General features: G+C 42.3%; 1 protein-coding gene across 2 annotated transcripts in view; it reads right to left on the bottom strand.

The window, feature by feature from the left end:
* Nucleotides 1–2,112: 2,112 nt before the first annotated feature.
* The window catches only part of LOC122082611 (diacylglycerol kinase 7-like), a 130,276-nt gene continuing 113,144 nt past the window's right edge, over nt 2,113–19,244 (bottom strand). For both annotated transcript variants that reach the window (XM_042650291.1, XM_042650293.1), the window contains exons 11-12: nt 11,699–11,815; nt 2,113–2,444 (exon numbers count right to left, since the gene is read on the bottom strand). In XM_042650291.1, coding sequence (XP_042506225.1) covers nt 2,286–2,444; nt 11,699–11,815 — 276 coding nt within the window. In that variant the 3' untranslated portion in view covers nt 2,113–2,285. The remainder of the gene's footprint in view (nt 2,445–11,698; nt 11,816–19,244) is intronic.

The following is a 19,244-nucleotide window of genomic DNA, read 5'->3' as shown; positions in this document are numbered from 1 at the left end:
GGATATGTTGAGAAGACTTTCATCTGGAAGAACGACGCGGAGAAGGGGTGTCATCCTCTGAGTCTTGTAGACAAGAATCACAGTCACAAAGGTCAAAATATTTATGACCAGTAACGGGATCTTGGAAAAAATAGATAGGGCCTCCTTGGGAATCAAAAGATTTGGTAGGAATTTTTTCTTGGATCATACCAAAAGAGGTGGGAAAAGGAGAAGAATGGGTTTGAGGTTTTGGAGGAGGAAACCGGATTTCTACTTCACCATTGGAATGCCTGATGTATTCGGGATCTGTGCACTGTGCAGGTTCTGGAGGAGCTGGTTGCTGAGAATTAGAAACTTGTTGTTCATAAGCTGTGACTCAAGAAGAGGGGAGGAGACGAAGGAGTTCGTCTTGTGAAATCTGTCGTGGGACACAGGTACAACAAGGGACTTGGTTAGAGTCCATTGTTATGAACAAAGCATCTTCTGTATACTACCCCGTTGATACCGTACCTTTGGGTATATCAAAAGGAACGTACCTTGAGTGTATAGATCCTGTCAAGGAAGCCTGTTCAATCCTATTGCATCCACTGCATCCCCACATAATGTAAGAAATAGATGGAGAACCCTTAGGAACACCACAAGCTAATTGGGTAGATTTGTTTGAGATCTTAGTGCGAATGTTCATATGATGTATTTGAATTGTCGGGAATATGCCCTCTCTCGAGTTTTGGGTTGTCGGTTAAAGATTCTATCCCGAAAATGGGGCATGAAACCTCGATGGTTCAGTATGTATGATTTTGGGGTGATTCCCATCAAATTGTGCGTGATGCCGATCATCAAGGAGGTTTGTTTGCAAAAAAAATTAAAAATAAAATAAAATAAAAAAGTTAAAAAAAAACAAATTTCTAAAGCCAAACCTTCTTTGTGGATCAGGCACGATTCCAAAGCCCATAGATCCCTCATCGTCCATGTGGACTTGTCTAGGTAAACGGTTGACCCGCCTAAGTCTAGTATCACCCTGATCAGACAGTCCTTCGTCAGAGAGTCAAACCCAATCAGAATGGAAGCCTTTGCTAGTGACCCAACTAGTGATGATGCATCGGAGCCAGCATGGGCTCATCCCTTAGAAACTATGCAAGCTGAAATGGTCGAATTTAAGAACTTGCCACATAAATCTATGTGCAGCGTGTGATTGTTTATTATTGCTTTCCTATTATTTTCTCAATTATTTTAGAATTGCGTTTCTACACATGCTTCTTCGATCTTTAGCACGGGAGAAAGGAGATCCATTTAGCCGAATTGTATTATAGAGGTCCCAATCAATGTGGACATCAATTTTCACCATATCTACCAGAAACAGGGAAAGCGTTTACACTTGCATAACATATGAAAACACTAGTAGACCACACACAAGTACTGTCATTAACTAGTAATGGTTTCGAATGCTCAAATTTCATTCAAATTTTCTATTGCGTATTGCATAATGGTTACTTGTCAGAAAAATATTTCTTGTGAGATTACCGAAAGAATATGGGCTACAAGGCTCATTGGGTTCTTGGAATCATTGCTATTTCCATATACTGCATTTGGGTTCACAGGTATCAGATTGTCTTCCTCCAACCTAGAGCTAATCCTTATTATAATGTTTCAAAGTGGATTTCTGACCTCAATCTCTTTCCCATCCCGAATTCTCAATCTGTTTCTCTTTCTCCTTTGAATAGTTCTATTCCTTTTGGTTTCATTGACACAATGCTATCCACTTTAGATCATGTTAGTTATCTTCTCGGCCGCTTATTTTAGCCCCCCAAGTAAGTATGCCGGTTGGGCATGCGGTGTTTTACTTCATGGTCAGTCTACTTTTGTCGGCTTGGATTATGGAGTTACCGGAAGCATGGTTGAAGTTGAAACAGGAGCTTCTTCAGGGACCTGAAAGCATCAGATTTAGTAGGACGGCAAGTAGTGAAGGCTTGGACTGATTCCCTGCTTTTAGTTGATCTAGTTCCTAAAGAATGAGAATGTGGTTTGGTCACGAGATTGTGTTCCTTTTTTGTTAGGCATTTATGGTTTGATTTGGAACAATTAAAATTTTGAAATAAAGTATTAGCTCTTTAGCTAAAATGAAAATAAAAAATATAGAGAATTCATCGATGATGAATTAAGAACAGTATTTCTGAAACTAGTTAATTAAGCACCACATTAATTACAAGCCAATGGAAGATTTAAATGGCTTCACATGGTGTACAAAGCATTTGTAATTTTGAACTTGCTCAAGGATGGAAACCTAAATCAATGATAAGCAAGCAAAATCACTCTCCATTTATCATTAACGATTGAAAAGGAACCCTCTTTATTTCCACAAATGTTGAATATTCCTTGTCCATTGGCTGTTTCCATGGTTCCCCGTCCATCTGCAAATAAGCATTTCTCCACTCCCCGCCTCTAATTTCTAATCTAACTGCAGCAGCCTGAAAGACCAGTCATAATTCCAAAGGAATAACACATCAGTAACATTCTACTCCCCAACTCCAAATATGATTTAAATGACAATTGAGCATGATTATTGACTAAAATTAATCATAATTCTTTAAAGACATTAAGCGCAAACTATTAAAAGTTAATATTATAATGTTCGACCCTGTTTCTCATCATCCATGGTGAAAAGAGTATCTCTTCAACCATAGGATCTGACCCACTAATTGGACTGGGGAAGGGTGTGTTCTATCTCACAATGTGGGGGGAAGGGGGAGTTAATGATAAGCCCAGAGTCCAAGCATTGCATCACATCACCAATGGTGAAGATGGGTGAAGGAAACTTAATCCAAAAATATTTCTGGAAAACTGACATGATGCTCTTGTATTAAAAGCAGAAAAGACCTTAGGTCCATCTTGAAACCAACTAGAAACTTTGATCTTTCAATAAACATTTGTCTTCACCCAGGATTAAGAAGGAAAAAAAATAAAAAAAAATTCGAGAGTTAATTTAGGAAGAAAGTAAAACAGGAGGAATGCAAAACAGAACATATTTCATAGACAGTCAAAAGTCAGTCAAAATACAAGGACCTTAGAATAGATTGAAGGCATTACAGAGACTACATACATTATAGAGCAGACCCCTTCAGGCAGGTGAAGTATCATATCAGTATGTGGAAGTTCACAGAGATACACACACACACACACACAATGTTGGTACAAGCTATTTCCAAGAAACCACGGCATGATCAAACTCCAAGATCAATGAGCTATTTCAAAAAGATGTGAGCTTTTAGTTATTACAGCAAGATGTGAGTACAAAATTTCAATTCATATTACAGCCAATTACATTTTGGTTTTTTATTTTTTATTTTTTTGTTGGGGGGGGGGGGGTACACATGAAAAGCTCTTAGTTGAGAGTCTTGACTGCTAAGGTTGGTCTGGCACTCACTCTTTTTATGCACCCTTTCAAAATTTTAGCTATTTCTGAGTTCATTCCTTCATACCCAACTATGAAATGGATCCCGTCCAGCATTGGAGAAACCAATAAATATATAAGTATATTGTTGAATAATGCATTATTGTAATAATGGGTTTTAGGGGTTATATCCAAACGGACCCTTAAGCCCTCTTTAGGGACTTATTTTATTATAAATAGAGGATATAAGTATATTGTTGAATAATGCATTATTGTAATAATGGGTTTTAGGGGTTATATCCAAACGGACCCTTAAGCCCTCTTTAGGAACTTATTTTATTATAAATAGAGGAGGACTATGCTCATTATTGCATAAGTCCAAATTGCCCAAATCTTCATGGTATTAGAGCAGGTCTAATCACCAAACCCCAAACCCAAAACCCTTCCCTCATTCTTCTTCCCCTACCTGCGATCACCATAACCTGTGCAAGAACCACCACCAGCCCATTCCTTCTTCTTTCTACCTGCGATCACCCATAACCTGAGCAAGAACCAGCAAGAATCATCACCAGCCACCTGCGATCACACCAACCTGCGCAAGAATCAGCAAGAACCTTCATCTCCATAGCCTGCGCAAGAATCAAGAACCAGAACCTGCGCAAGAACCAGCAAGCACCATCATCCAACATCCATCACCAGCCATCATCTACATAGCCTGCGCAAGATCCAAGAACCAGATCCATCATCAGCCAAACTCCATCAACCCCATTAAAAATCCACCTGCGATTTCTCCTCTAACCACCAGAAAACCTGCGCAACTCTTCATTACCCAAAATTCCCATCACCAAACTCCTTGTGCTACCATCTCCAAAACCTGCACTATTCCCAAACCTCTAGGTCACCAAACTCCTTGTGCTACCATCTCCAAAACCTGCACTATTCCCAAACCTCTAGGCCTAGTCCTAATCCAACTCCAACTCCTAGTCCTAGTCCTAATCCAACCCAAAACAACTAGTCCTAGTCCTAATCCAACCCAAACTCCTAGTCTGAATCAAACCCAAACCTCTAGTCCTAGTCATAATCCTAATCCTAATCCAACCCAAACGCCTAGTCCTAATCCAACCCAAACCTCTAGTCCTAGTCCTAGTCCAACCCAACCTCTCTTGTGCTAATTCTCCCAGCGCCACCCTCTCTCTCCCTGCATTAAACCTTGTCCTACCCAGACTATAAATCAAAACCTTATCCTCCCCTCTCTCTACTTGAGCCCCAAAATTTCCTAGTAAAGGAGGCAATTTTGCCTCTCCTAGGTTCTCTCCCTTGGTGGTGAGTGTTCTCCCACTGGGGGGCCTTTTTCTTGACGTTGCTCGTGCTCCATATCTATGCTTGATTATATCTGGATCAGCCTTTCTTGTGATTGCTTGTTCAATCTGCACCCATGGTGTTTGAGGATTCTGGGACATTAGTTACTCAGTAAGGAGGGTGTTGTTCCTTTGGTCATGACTATCCTCTCTTCCCTACTAGCACCATCAAGTTGGATGGGAGTAACTATCTGATTTGGTCTTGGTCTTACTACCTGTCGATTGTCATCCGTGGCTATGCCGGGTTTCTTACAGGTGATTCAGTATGCCCTAAAACTACAGGTTCTGCTTAGGATAAATGGGACGCTGCCAACTGGATGGTAATATCCTATCTTATTAATTCTATGTCCCCCTCTATTGCTCGGACCTATTTGTTACTTGATTTTGCTGCTAAGATTTGGAAGGCTACAAAGGCCACCTATTTCCATGTGGGCAAGCGTGCCCAGTGTTTTGAATTGAGGGAAAAAGGTCCATCGGGCTACTCAGAAGAAGCTTTCTGTGGCTTAATATTACTCTAATCTGCAGGCTATGTGGAATGAGATTGATTATTATGAGACCTATCAACCTATTTGTGAGACTGATGTTGTTGGATTTAAGAAGAGTGAGAAAGAGCTTTGCATTTATGATTTTTTGATAGGTCTTAATGTGGAATATGATTAGATCAGGGCTAATGTGCTCAATCGTGATCCTTCACCCACTCTTGAGGAGGCCTATTCCATAATTCAGGTTGATGAACAGCATCTATTTGAGATGCTACAACCTATTCTCATAATCAATCTGCTCTGGTTTCTGCTACTGGTACCAGTTCTCGGACTACTACTTCATCCTTTGCTGATAAACCAGTTGTCAAATGTGCCTATTGTGGCAAGGAGAGTCACACTAGGGAGACTTGTTGAAAACTCCATGGACGTCCCGCAAACTCTCATGGATGCAATCAGGGTAGTGGGAAGAACACTTAGGCAAATCAGACTGAGACAACAACTGATTCTGATAGCTCCACTATTGCAGGTGCATCCTTCTCTGCTGACGAAATGGCGATGCTTTGTCGTATGCTGACTCAGATGGGGTCCTCCACTGTTGCTGCTGCCTCCTCTATACCAACAATCACTGCCTCCCACTCAATCCAGTCAAGTAGTATATTTTTTGATTATAGTGCATTTGTTACCTCCTAGGCCTGGATAATTGACTCTCGGGCTACTGACCACATGATCGAGTTGCGCACTTTTTTCTACCTGTTATCCATCTTCAGGTAATACCAAAGTTCGTGTTGCTGATGGTTCCCTTTCACCTATTGCTGGATAAGGTTCCATTCAGTACTCTCCTTCATTGTCATTGTCTTTTGTGTTACATGTTCCTCAGTATTCTACTAATTTACTGTCAATTGGTAGTATTACTAAAGATTTGAACAGTAAAGTCACTTTCTTTCCTACTCATTGTGTTTCAGGACTTGGTGAGGGGAGAAATGATTAGCAATGGTAGAATGAGTGGTGGTCTCTATTACTTGGACATTGGTCCCTCACGAGCTCTACAAACTTCATCTGATTTGGCTCTCAGAACTTTTGGGTTGGCATCATTGTTTCGGTCACCCCCTATGGGCACTTTATCTAGATTATTTTCGGCGTTAGTTAGATACTGTATGTACTATAGACCAGTTTATTTGTGATGCGTGTGTTTTAGCAAAACAAACTCGGAATGTTTATCCTCTTTCTAATAATAGAAGTACTATTTATTTTGCTTTAATTCATTCTAATGTTTAGGGCCCTATTCGTCGTGTCTTTGTCTATGGCTATAGATGGTTTGTCACTTTCATTGATTGCAATACTCGTTCTACTTGGATTTATTTATTGCATCATAAGAGTGAGGTTTTTCAATGCTTTTGGGAATTTCATTGCATGGTTAGCACCTAGTTTTATGCTAAAATCAAGATTCTGCGTACTAATAATGGGAGGGAATATATGGATGGTTCCTTCTAGTTCTATTTGGTTGATCATTGGATTATCCATAAGACTAGTTGTGTGGTTACCCCAGAGCAGAATGGGGTGGCTAGCTGAACACAAGAATCTTCATCTACTTAAGGTTGTTTGGTCCTTGATGTTTGAGATGCAGGTCCCTACTCCTTATTGAAGTGAGGCCGTCCTTACTACTACCTATCTCATCAATAGGATACCTTCATGTAAACTTGGTTTTAAGAGTCCCATTGAGTTTTCTGGGTCTCATACATTTCTTGTTCCTCCCAAGGCATTTGGTTGTGTTTGCTTTGTTCGTAATCATCAAGTACCAGGAAAGTTAGACCATCGTGGACTCCGGTGTATTTTTGTGGGCTATTCTTCCACTCAAAAGGGATAACGATGCTATCATCCACCTTCTCGATAGCTCTTTGCTTCTATAGATGTGATCTTTTGTGAGACTGAGGCCTACTTTCCACATGTTTAAGGGGAGTCATCTGGTAGTGAAGAAGTGATTCAGATTCCTACTTTTGATTGTCCTTTACTCCTTACCATGGATGATGGTGCTACTCAGAGGGATACTGGAAAAGAGACTACTAGTTTAGAGGTTCCTACTTAAGGGGAGCCATCAATTCAGGAACAGGAGGCTCCCATTCAAGGGGAGCCATAGATTCAAAAAAAATAGGATCGTCCAGTAATAAAAGTATTCTTAAAAAAAAAAAAAAAAGGAGAAATGACACTATCACTCATACTACTATTGTTACTCCACTGCTTCTTGATCCTGAGTCTTCTATCCCAGGTATAACCTTTCCCCTTACTTTTGATCACACCATCATATTGTGCATTTTTTTCTGGATGAATGATATTGTGCATTTGTGCCTTCCTTGTGAGAAAATTTCCATTCCTACAATTTGGTAAGAGGCACATGCAGAACCTAAGTGGAAGGAGGCAATGAATGAGGAGATGAGAGCGCTGTACAAGAACAACACATGAGATCTGGTTGTTCTTCCCTTGCAAAAGCGATCAGCTAGCTGTAAATGGGTGTTCATGATTAAGCATAATGTTCATGGGACTGTGGATAGGTACAAGGCAAGACTGGTGGCAAAGGGCTTTACTCAGACTTATGGGATTGACTACCAAGAGGCCTTTGCCCCTATGGCAAAAATGAATATAGTTCGAGTTATCATCTCCTGTGCAATGAATCGAGGATGGGAGCTACAACAACTGGATGTCAAGAATGCTTTTCTTCATGGAGAGCTAACAAAGGAGGTGTATATGGACATTCCACTAGGATAAATCCAGAAACGCAAGGCAAAGTGTGCAGATTGAAGAGAGCTCTGTATGGATTGAAGAAATCTCCCAGGGCATGGTTTAGCCACTTTCACAAGGCCATGATAGAAGTTGGCTTTATTTGGAGTAATGTTGACCATACCCTGTTTATTAAAAGGGTGGGTGAACAAATTACTGTATTGATAGTAAATGTGGATGATATTGTTGTTATTGACAATGATATAGATGAAATCTCAAAGTTCAAAACCTATCTAAGTAAGGAGTTTGAAAAAGGGCCTAGGAAGGCTGATACACTTTGAGGTGGCACGTTCAACCAAGGGTACTATTCTCTCCCAGAGAAAGTATACCTTGGGACCTCCAGATGATCGCCGCTCTACTATTGGCTACTGTACGTTTGTTGGTGGTAAATTGGTCACGTGGCGCAGCAAAAAGCAGTCAGTTGTGGCTTGATCGAGTGCATAGGCTGAGTTTCGGGCTATGGCACATGAGATTTGTGAGCTACTTTGGTTACAGAGTCTTCTTCATGACTTGAGGGTGTCCATCCAGATGCCAATGTTGTTATACTTCGGTAATAAGTCAGCAATCAGCATCGCACACCACATTCAATATGATCGTACTGAGCATGTTGAGATTGATAGTCATTTCATCAAGGAGAAGTTAGAACAAGGCCTTATCCGTATTCCTTTGATAGTTGTTAAGGCGTCGCCGCCTAGGTGTCAAGGCGGTTTGCCTGGGGCCTAGGCGACTATCGCCTTATTGCACTGTATGTCGTCTTATATTTTTTGCACTTATTTATGCCAAATAACATTTAAGTAAATGATTTTGTATCACCCGCTAGCAGATCGGCCGCTCTTCCCTTTCCCTCTGGATTGTGGTTCATTCCTCACCTGATCTACGACCACCCTCGCTCTTGTACTTGAGCCCGCTCTATTTGATACTGCTTTCTTTACTCGACTTATCTATATGGTCCCGTTGTATATGAACTCGACTCACACTAGTGACACTGTGCATAGCACATATCTGAAAGCGCAGATGGATGCTTTTTATTGCCAGCTTTAAGTCCAAACTTTTTTAATATGAACCTTGGTTATGGCCACCACCTTCTGGTACATAGCTGCCACCTTTGCATCTCCGATGACAATATCGTCACCCAAGATAGCATAGACAATAAACTGGGATCCCGGATCCACTAACTTAGCACTCAACCACATGGTGTTGTGGTGTGCTACAGTGCATAATGGCCAGGAACCGTAGAAAGCAAGTGGTGTCCCATGCTGAACGCCACCATACAGTGATCTTCTCGGCGATGGGCCTTAGCTCTAAGCATATTGGCTACAAGCCTAGAGCCCACTCAAGCAGCTTTATTTACTTAAGATATTATTCACAAGAGAAAATTGCATTGCCAGCCCCTGAGCTTTGGTCCTTATTCAATGCCACCCCTTGGATTTTTCAAAACACCAAAGACACCCCCCTGAAAATTTAAAAAAATTTTAAATCAGTCCCTGCCGTTAGCCGACCGTGTTAAGTGATAGAACCTCTGTTAGTTTTTTTTACAAAATGCCCAAAACACTGCTGGCTATTATGAGAGGACAATATTACCCTCCATTTCCCTTCGTCTTCTAAACTCATACTCTCACTCACTCTTCACTCATACAAATAAGGGAAGAGCCCCGACCGAGAAGACAAACCTGCAACCTGTCCGTATGAGCCACAACCTCCGTTGCTGATTGTAGAGCATTCTTGACATTATCAATCCAGTCATCTGCAACCAAATCAGTCGTATTAACATTCGATCACTCGCAACAGGGACTTCTGGGTTGCGTGGTTCATCCCTTTTGCCACCAAAAAATGATGAATATGCTCGATAGCTTGAGATGTTGCCTAGATTGTTTTGAGAGTGTAAATTAGATGGCCCATTATTCATAATAGATCGAAAATGTGATAATCTAAACTGGGCAACAGCTATATTGCCCGAACAACGCTGTGCATTTGAAAATGATGAGCTTCGAAGGTCCCTTGAGCGGCTATGGTGAATCGCGCTAAGGACCTGTATGACTGAAACGATCGCATGTTCGAAAGAGGACGAACAAAAGTATTAATTCTGTGGCACCACATCCCATTCCAGTATCTAAACGAATTCACCAAAAGTCATCAGCAAGCAACTTCTTAAGGGAACAAGAAACCATTAATCTCTGCCTAATTACTCCAAAAACATGAGAAAATAATAGAAATTGGGATTGGGATTTGGGAACGGAACACACCATTTAGCTCTTAGCCGTACTGATCACAGTACACTACATTAGGTTTCGGAGTACGAACGGATATAGCCCAACCAGCTTTCTTCTCGAACCACCATGTGGACTCCGGGTTTGAAGACTCTGAACTCCCGGCTGGACCCTTCTTTAAAACTCTTCAACCATTCAAGTTCAAGGCTTCAAGCTCTCTCCCTTTGAATGTAATCATGTTAAGGATTGCACGACCACTGCACATAAATGGGATTTGTTCAATGGAGTGGGTTCCCATTTCCAATAACTAATCATAGATTCATATAGCTCATACGGACAAGTTGTAGGTTTGTCTTCTCCGTTGGGGCTTTTCCTTATTTCGTATGAGTGAAGAGTAAGAGTGAGAGTGGGAGTGAGAATGTGAGTTTAGAAGAAGGGAAAGGGAGGGTAATATTATCCTCTCACAATACCCGGTGGTGTTTTGGGCATTTTGTAAAAAAAACTAATAGAGGTCCTATCACTTAACACGGTCGGCTAACGGCAGGGACTGATTTGAAATTTTTTGAATTTTCAAGGGGTGTCTTTGGTGTTTCGAAAAATCCAAGGGGGATGGCAATGCAATTTTCTCTATTCATAAATAAGCAAATACCCCCTATTTGAATCTAATAAAAATAGTTTAAAAATCAAATTCCAAAAGGATAAAAAGTCAACCCCCCCTCCAAGAACAAAAACTGATTTTTTGGTTGTAGGGCGATTTTCAACTTTCGAATACTAAGGTTTTTCTCAATTCTGAAAATTGTATAAATTTTATTATGATAAAACATTGCTAAAAACCAAAAGTCCGGTAAAATAATCTTATGTTTTGATGTCCATCAAATTATTTTCATTCAGGCAATTTACACTTGTTGGAAAGCTAGTTTTGTCTTGTACTTAATACAAAAAGTCTCATGTAGAAATAAAATCATTTGACAAACAAAACTTATTATAGAACAAGAGCATTTATCTAAATGTCAATAAGTCATGTTGATTTTTATGACTTGATGTGAGTGTAACTATGTTGACTTCTTATGACTTGATGTTGCTTAATGTTGATTAATTTTTTATGTCATAGGGTATATATTATAACATACAAAATAACTTTATAAAATAGGGGAAATAAAAAATAACACATGGGCGATTTGATCGCCATGGAAATAGTGGGCGATTCCCCGCCAAATCAATTAGTCACCCCTCCACCGCCTTGGGTCGCCATGACGTATGACAACTATAATTCCTTTTATAGCCTCTTTACTAATTAAGGAATCATATTCTCCATCAAATATTAATTCACAGAGGATTGATTGTCCAATCATGTCTTCACATTCAGTTATAAAATAATAACAAAAACATAATACCACTAAATGACCCACTTAAACCTATATACATTAACAAAATTATTAACATCATGCACGTTGCGGTTACCAAGTATCAGACATTCAAACCTAGAATAATCCACACTGTTAATTGTGGTACCTGGGCAATATGTTTGGCTGAGATGAGCTCAACCATGACGAATGAAGCATGCCATCCTTGCTTTAGGCCAAATATTTCTAGGAGACCATCATCTGCATGGGCCTCAACAAAGCCTCTCTGGAAAGTAAATATTGAAAAATTCATTAATGACTGTTTCATACAAATCAAACCATTTAGTAATGTACTCAATTGTTACTAATTTTCATACGTATAAATCATTGGGAGGGGAAGGAAAGAGCCATGCTATATCAAAACATCTGAACAAAGCTGGGAAACTTTCTGACAGAACAATCCTCATCATTCCTGCCCACCTATCTGATGGTCATAACTTATAAGCTTGAGAAAAACCATAGAAACCATAAACCAGGATATCTTCCACCAATATTTAAATTTTCCAACAACTTCTCTTTCATCCAAATCACATCAGATCCTTTGTCACTTCTCTGTCTCTTTCTAAATATATTATGATGCAGCAATTAAGGAAAAGACAACTAGACACAAAATAGATAACTCAATGCCAGATCATAATAGTTAAAGAAGTGAATGCCGAAGGAGTATCAACAAGAGAAGAGAATGGCCCCCACTCATGAGTGGCCTAGTATGCCTATCAGTGCTATATCGACATAGGTCAGTCCCACAAAGGAAAATAGAGTATATGAAGTGTAACTTCAGTAAGAATAGGACTGAGGGGCAGTGGTAATATGATAGGAAGATACTTTAAAGTGATAATTTTAGATACTTGGGTTGAATCATAAATAAAGCAAGAGAAATAGAGGATGGCTTGTACATAGAATTAGAGCATAGTGGATGAAATAAAGTGACATTTCTGGAGTGTTGTGTGATCGACACATTCCACTAAAACTCAAAATAAATTTTTCATAGGACAGCTGTAAGACCAGCAATGATGTATGAAGTAAATCGTGGGTGGAGAAGAAATAATATATAAATAAAATGTGTTAGCTAGAGGATGATTCCATTGCTGAGGATGGTTCAATTTTCTATTACACATTTACACATCTCTAATTCATCTCTCTAAATGTGTCGAGAGATGAGGATGAGTGCTAAAACAAGAAAAAACATAACGAGTAATGAATCCATTACAGGTAATTTGGGAGGAGCTCTGGTAAATAAATTGAGAGAAAATTGTTTGAGGTTGCATTAATAGTACGGAAAACTAAGACAGTTCCAATTTATAATATACCGAAAAGAAAAGCAAGGAAAGAGAGAAGGACGACAAAGAGAAGAATGAGAAGAGAGAAAAATAAGAAGGGTTTAAGTAGGGAAAAGTTGGGAGAGATAAACTCTTTTCCACTATATTGACCGATATGAAATAGTTAATACAAAATTACATAAATACCCCTACATACTATGTACATCCAAATCCCTGATGTAAGTCGTTTTGGGCCCACTAAAGTGAATAAATTCGATATATAAAAGAGCAGTGGAAATTCTGTAAGACTTCTAAATCGAGTACTTGTTGGTTGGGATCAATAGGTCTTTGTGTTAGCAACCTTATCTTGACGTTTCAGACTGACTGGTCTTCAAACGACTGAGATCTCATCCATGAATCAAGTCTGGTTTATTGCTGATCGATTATGGGGAATGAATGGGGTTTTCAGAATAACAGACCCTCTTTATTTATAATAAGTGAACGATAGGATCAAGTACATATATGCCCTCAAGGATAGAAATACCCTTATACCTACCCTTGAACTCATATTTACAAACACTCCCCCTCAATTTGGTGCATGGATGTCGCACATAACCGGGCTCTGGATAGACTTACCTTGTGGTCTGATCTTTGCTCTCTCCCCCATTGTTAATGGGCTCCCTTGGGGAATAGGGGTGATTTCAATGTTGTCAGAGCTCCCCATGAAAAACAGGGTGGATCTCCCATTGATGCGACCTCTGTTGATGTCTTCAATGACTGTATTGATGATCTGGGTATAAATGATCTCAGATGGTCAGGTTCTAAATTCTCCTGGCATAATCGTAGGAGTGGCACTAACAGAGTTGCTTGCAAACTGGACCGATTGCTCGTCAATGAATCTTGGCTCCACTCTTTCCCCTCCTCTTATGCCTCCTTCGATCTCCCGGGTATATCTGACCACTCCCCCATCTCTCTCGTTGTTCACCTCCATCTCCTTTGGCCCCAAGCCCTTCAAATTCTTTGACATGTGGCCCTCTCACAATGATTTCCTCCCCTTGTCTGATCCGGTTGGAACATTCCAGTTCACTCCCCTTTCCCTCTTACCTCCTTTGCTAGGAAGCTCAGAAATGTCAAAGCTGCCCTCGAGCTGGAATGCCAACACTTTTGGGAACATCAATTACAGGGTTCTCTCCTGCCAAGCGAGGCTTGATAGCATCCAATCCAAGATTCAAGATGACCTCCAGAACCCTACCCTCGCCGCTGAGGAAAAGCAGGTGGCCTCGAAGCTCTCCTCTCTTCTTTCTCAAGAAGAATGTTTTCTGAGGCAAACAAAATCAAATGGCAAATGGATCAGTTACACCCCCCAAACCAAACCATGCTGTAATACCCCCCTCCTATGTCCTTTTCCCCTCTAGTGGCCTTTGCCGCCGCGACTCCTTCATCAACCGACGATAGCTCCTCCGATCCCCCCTGTTACCCGCACCTGGACCAATGTCGTCACCTGCTCTCCCCCCACCACCACCCCCTCCTCTCCCTCCATTCCCCCCTCTACTGGTTAAACTCTCTATCTCCACCCTCCGGCCATCCTAGACTCCTCCCCTATCGGCGTCTGTCCGCCTGGCCTCCTTGATGAAGAAATCCACAAATGGAAGAACTGTGTTATTGGATCCTTTTTGGGCTGCAAACCCCCTTTCTCCATTGTTAAATCCTCCCTTCTGAATCAATGGAAACCAGCTTGCTCATTATCTACTTTTATGCTCGATAACGGAACCTTCATCTTCAACTTCGCAGCTGAATCAGACAAAGCTATAGCCATTGATGGAGGTCCCTGGTTCGTTGGGAAGAAACCCATCTTCTTGAGACAATGGGATGCCCACTCCTCATTCAACCATACTGAACCTGTTCCATTCCTTTGTGGGTAGTTCTACCAAATCTTCCCCTCCATTTCTGGTGTGTGAAGGGCCTCAACCTTGTTGGCTCCCTCATCGGTAAACCATTATACTCTAACAAAAGAACTAAAGCCATGGACAGGCTCTCTTTTGCTTGAATCTGTATTGAAGTTCAGGCTAAGCAATCCTTGCCTTCCGAGGTTACAATCAAAGATGGAGACTACACATTTGTCCAAGAAGTCAGATACGATTGGGTTCCCCGGTTTGCACAGCCTGTGAACGCTTTGGGTACAAAAATGCTCTTTGCATGAAATCGCTCCTCCTAATCGGACCTCAGCCTGTCCTCAAGGTCCCAATGCAGTTGAAGCCCCCTCTGTAATTGATGCTCTCCGGCGATCTCACATAGTCCGCCTCTTTCAAGGATCATGCCAGAAGAAATATAGAAAAAAAGAAATCGGTTGCATCAGACACTGGAATACACAGTTGATCCTTTGTCAACGTCGACGACCTCGATCCTTGGGATCTCCGGTCCCTCATCGGAGCTTTTAACCGCTGGTTATAACCCATTCTCGGTTCTCAGGTTGTCAGTCTCTGATGATGAAGACGGCTCTTTGCCCTCCGCCTCTATATAGTCTCTTCCCATATTGGACTCCATCCATCCTGTCAGCCAGGTCGGACAATCGTCACCCTTGGAAACTCCTTCATCCTTCCCCAAATCCTCCCTCCGTCCTCTACTTCCTCTCCCATCAGGCGCTGCCTCTCTTTTGCCTTCGCAGAAAGTAATCCCTAATTCGAGCCCCTTTTCCCTCTTTCAACCCTGCTCGAACCAAGCCGAACCGGCCTTTATTCCCCTCAACCAATTCCTCCCGGTCCAATTGCTTAATAAATTCTCCAAATTTAAACCGGATCACCCACTTTACATGGGTAATTTTTATAACCCGACCCTTCCTCTCATGCAACCTTCAACCCATAACCTGCAGCTTGACCCGACTTTACCTATTCTTTCTAACCCGAACCCATCTCCTTCTTCGCCCGACGAGGGTTTTCTACAACATGCTCTCGACGATATCCTTCCCGGTACTACCAATCCTCATCCCCATCGCCCTTTGCTTGCGTCTGACGCCCCTCTGGCCGATGCCACCTCTCTCCTGCCTCGATCGTCATTGGCCTTGGAAGGCCTGATTCCCTGCATCAACATTCTACCCTGCCCGTCTGTTTCGGCATCCATGCTGCCGGCCTTGGAAGGCCCCATTCCCTACATCAACAATCTACCTTGCTCATCTGTTCCGATATCCATGCTCTCTGCCTCTACTGCCTGTTCTGTGGTTCCTTGTGACACTCAAACAACCCTCTCTGAGTCCCAGTTGGCCTTGATAGGCCCTATATGCCCTTGCACCACCTTGGACACTCCTTCGTTGGCCTTGGAAGGCCCTACACCCTGCACCCTGCACCAACATTGAAAGCTCCTCTAGCCCCTGCGCAAATCTGAAGAACTTCAGTCTCCTCTATTCGGAATTGGATATATCTTTTGGCTTGACTCTACCAGCCTCTGAAGGCCATGAAGAACACTGCTCCTCAGGGCCTCACCGAGACATCATGGAAGACTACACATAGCTTGTACACTACTTCTCTGTCCTAATTGACAAATTGCAGCATAAAGGCTACTGTTACTTGCCCCAACAACATTAGTTCACCGACTCCATATGCAAGCCAGTATGCCTCTCAAGGCAGCCCCTTGGATGAGACACCTGCCCACCACTTGGCCACCCCCACCATCAACCTCCACCTCTAATCCTCCACCACCACCAAGGCTTCCACTTCTAACCTTAGAAAACAAAAAAACAAGTCTGCCTCCCTCATTACCAGATCCTCAACCCCTCCCTCTGCCTCCCTAGTCAAAGGGTATAGCCGCCGACTACCTCCCACCTCAGGTCCCCTCCATCCCCTTGACCACCCAAAGCTCTTCCAAGTGTCCGATGCCTTCTCATCCTGGTTTTCAATGATTCCTTGGACCATCTGGAATGTTCGAGGTCTCAATTCCTCGGCAAAACAAGCTGAAATTAAATCAAGTATTCACTCATCCAAATCCAATCTTTGCTGTCTCTTGGAAACTCGTGTCCTGGAAGTCAATGCCCTTCGTATTGCTTCGTCGATAGCTCCCTCCTGGTCCTTTGAATCCAACTACCCCCACAGCCCTAATGGGCGAATCTGGATTCTTTGGGATCCCTCCTTCCTTACCATCTTTTGCCTCTACTCCTCAGCCCAAACCATTCACATCTCTATCTCCCACCCTTTTGGCCCCTTCATCTGCTTCCTCTATTGTGTATGCCCACAATCGGGCCTCTCTCAGGCTTCCCCTATGGTTTGATCTGTTATCCTTTGCCCCCTCCATAGGCTCCAAGCCTTGGGGAATTGCTAGCGACTTCAATGTTATCAGGTTCAGCCACAAAAAGCAGGGGGCAACCCTATTGACTCTCAAGCTATTGATTCTTTTAATGACTGCCTTGATGATTTCAACCTCACTAACCTTAGATGGTCTACTGTCAAGCTCACCTGGCACAATAGAAGATCAGGCAATCTTCGTGTGGCTTGTAAACTTGATAGGGCCCTTGTCAACGAAGCTTGGCTTGAAGCCTTCCCTTCTTCCCATGCCTGCTTTGGCCTCCTGAGGATCTCTGACCACAACCCTATCTCCATCCATGTCCTTCCCTTCCATTCCTTTGGTCCAAAGCCTTTCAAATTCTTTGACATGTGGATCTCCCATCCTAACTTCCACTCTCTCGTCTACAGTGCTTGGAGCATCCCTATCCCTCGATCCCTTTCCCCTCTTTTTGCTTTTGCCAAAAAGCTTAAGAATTTTAAAGCTGCCTTAAAGCTTTGGAATTCATCCACCTTTGGGAACATCTCCTCTCAGGTTTCCTCCGGTCAAGACAAGCCTCCATCTAATCCAGGCTTCAATCTGATCTCCTTAATCCATCCTTGGCTGAGGAAGAAAAAGAAACTTCTTTTGAACTATCCTTGCTTCTGGATAAAAACGAATGCTTTTTTCGCCAAAAATCCTACATCAAATGGCTTGATGCGACTCCAATTTGGCCTATTTCCACCGTTCTCTCAAAGCTAGAAACAATGCCAACTCCATCCCCAAGTTGATCTACTCCTCTAGAATTGAGCTCTTTTCTCCTGATCTCATCAAGTTGGAAGTTGTCTCCCACTTCCAGAGACTGTTCGGCTCCTCCCCTTCCACTCCTCCCTATTCCTCCTAATCTCCTCAACAAGACTGTTGTTGCTAAATTCCTTCCTTTCCTCCAATCCATCCCCATTGATGAGGAAATCATAACTGCCATCTTGTCTTAAAATGCCAACAAAACCTCGGGCCCCGATGGCTTCAGTATGGGCTTCCTCTCAGCCTGCTGGAACACCATCAGAAATGACCTCATTCTTGTAGTTAGAAGCTTCTTCTACAATCTTAGCCAAGTTAATGGGATCAAACATACCTTCCTATGTCTCATCCCTAAGGAGGGTGTTGCCACCATGAATGATTTTAGACCCCTCTCTCTCTGCAATCTCCTTTACAAGTTCATTGCCAAAATCCTTGCCAATAGGATTCAAAAAGTTCATTGATTCCCTTGTCAGTCCCAATCAATTGGATTTCATTGCTAGCAGGAGCATCTCGGACAACATCGTCCTCTGTCATGAGATTGTCCGTGGCTTCGATCGGAAATCTCACTCTCCGGCTACCCTCCTCAAAATTGACATTCACAAAGTTTTTGACTTGATCAGTTGGAATTTTATTTCCAATGTTTTGCTTTAAATGTCCTTCCCTCCATCCTTCGCTCATTGGATTCTCTCATCCATCTCCCCCCGCTTCTCTGTTCTTGTTAATGGGAGCCCAACTAGTTATTTTCCCTCGGGGCGTGGCATTTACGAAGGTTGCCCCCTCTCCTCTTACTCTTTTCGCTATCCTTAGAAGTCCTATCCCGTTCCATCCAATCCTCCACTGACCTCCATCTTATTTCTCCCATCCCTAAATGTAAATCCCTTCTCTCACCCACCTGGCCTTCGTTGATGACATCATGATTTTCTCCAAGGCTGACCCTCTCTCAATCTACACTATTATGTCCACTCTCTAATCCTTCAAATATTTCTCGGGTCTCAGCATCAACCTCATTAAGTCCAATCTCTTCCTCTTTGGCGTTTGCTCTGAGGTCTGAGATTCCCTCACTGAGATCTCCGAAATTCCGTTGGGCTCCTTGCCTATCAAATACTTAGGGCTTCCCCTCATCTCCACCAAGCTTTCTTCTTATCATTGTGCTCCCATGCTTGATAAGCTTATGAAAAAGCTTCAGCTTTGGAAAGGCAAACTTATCTCCTTTGCCCGTTGACTCACGTTGATTCGATCGGTTCTCCAATCCATGTACCTTTATTGGTTTGGCACCTATGTCCTCCCAACCTCTGTGATTAATTCCTTTGAAAGCCTCCTTAGTTCCTTTGGAAGGGCTCTGACTCC

Source organism: Macadamia integrifolia, chromosome 6, assembly GCF_013358625.1.
Source record: "Macadamia integrifolia cultivar HAES 741 chromosome 6, SCU_Mint_v3, whole genome shotgun sequence".
Lineage (NCBI taxonomy): Eukaryota > Viridiplantae > Streptophyta > Magnoliopsida > Proteales > Proteaceae > Macadamia > Macadamia integrifolia.
Note: the sequence above shows the minus strand (reverse complement) of the source record. Positions and strands in the feature narration are given on the sequence as shown.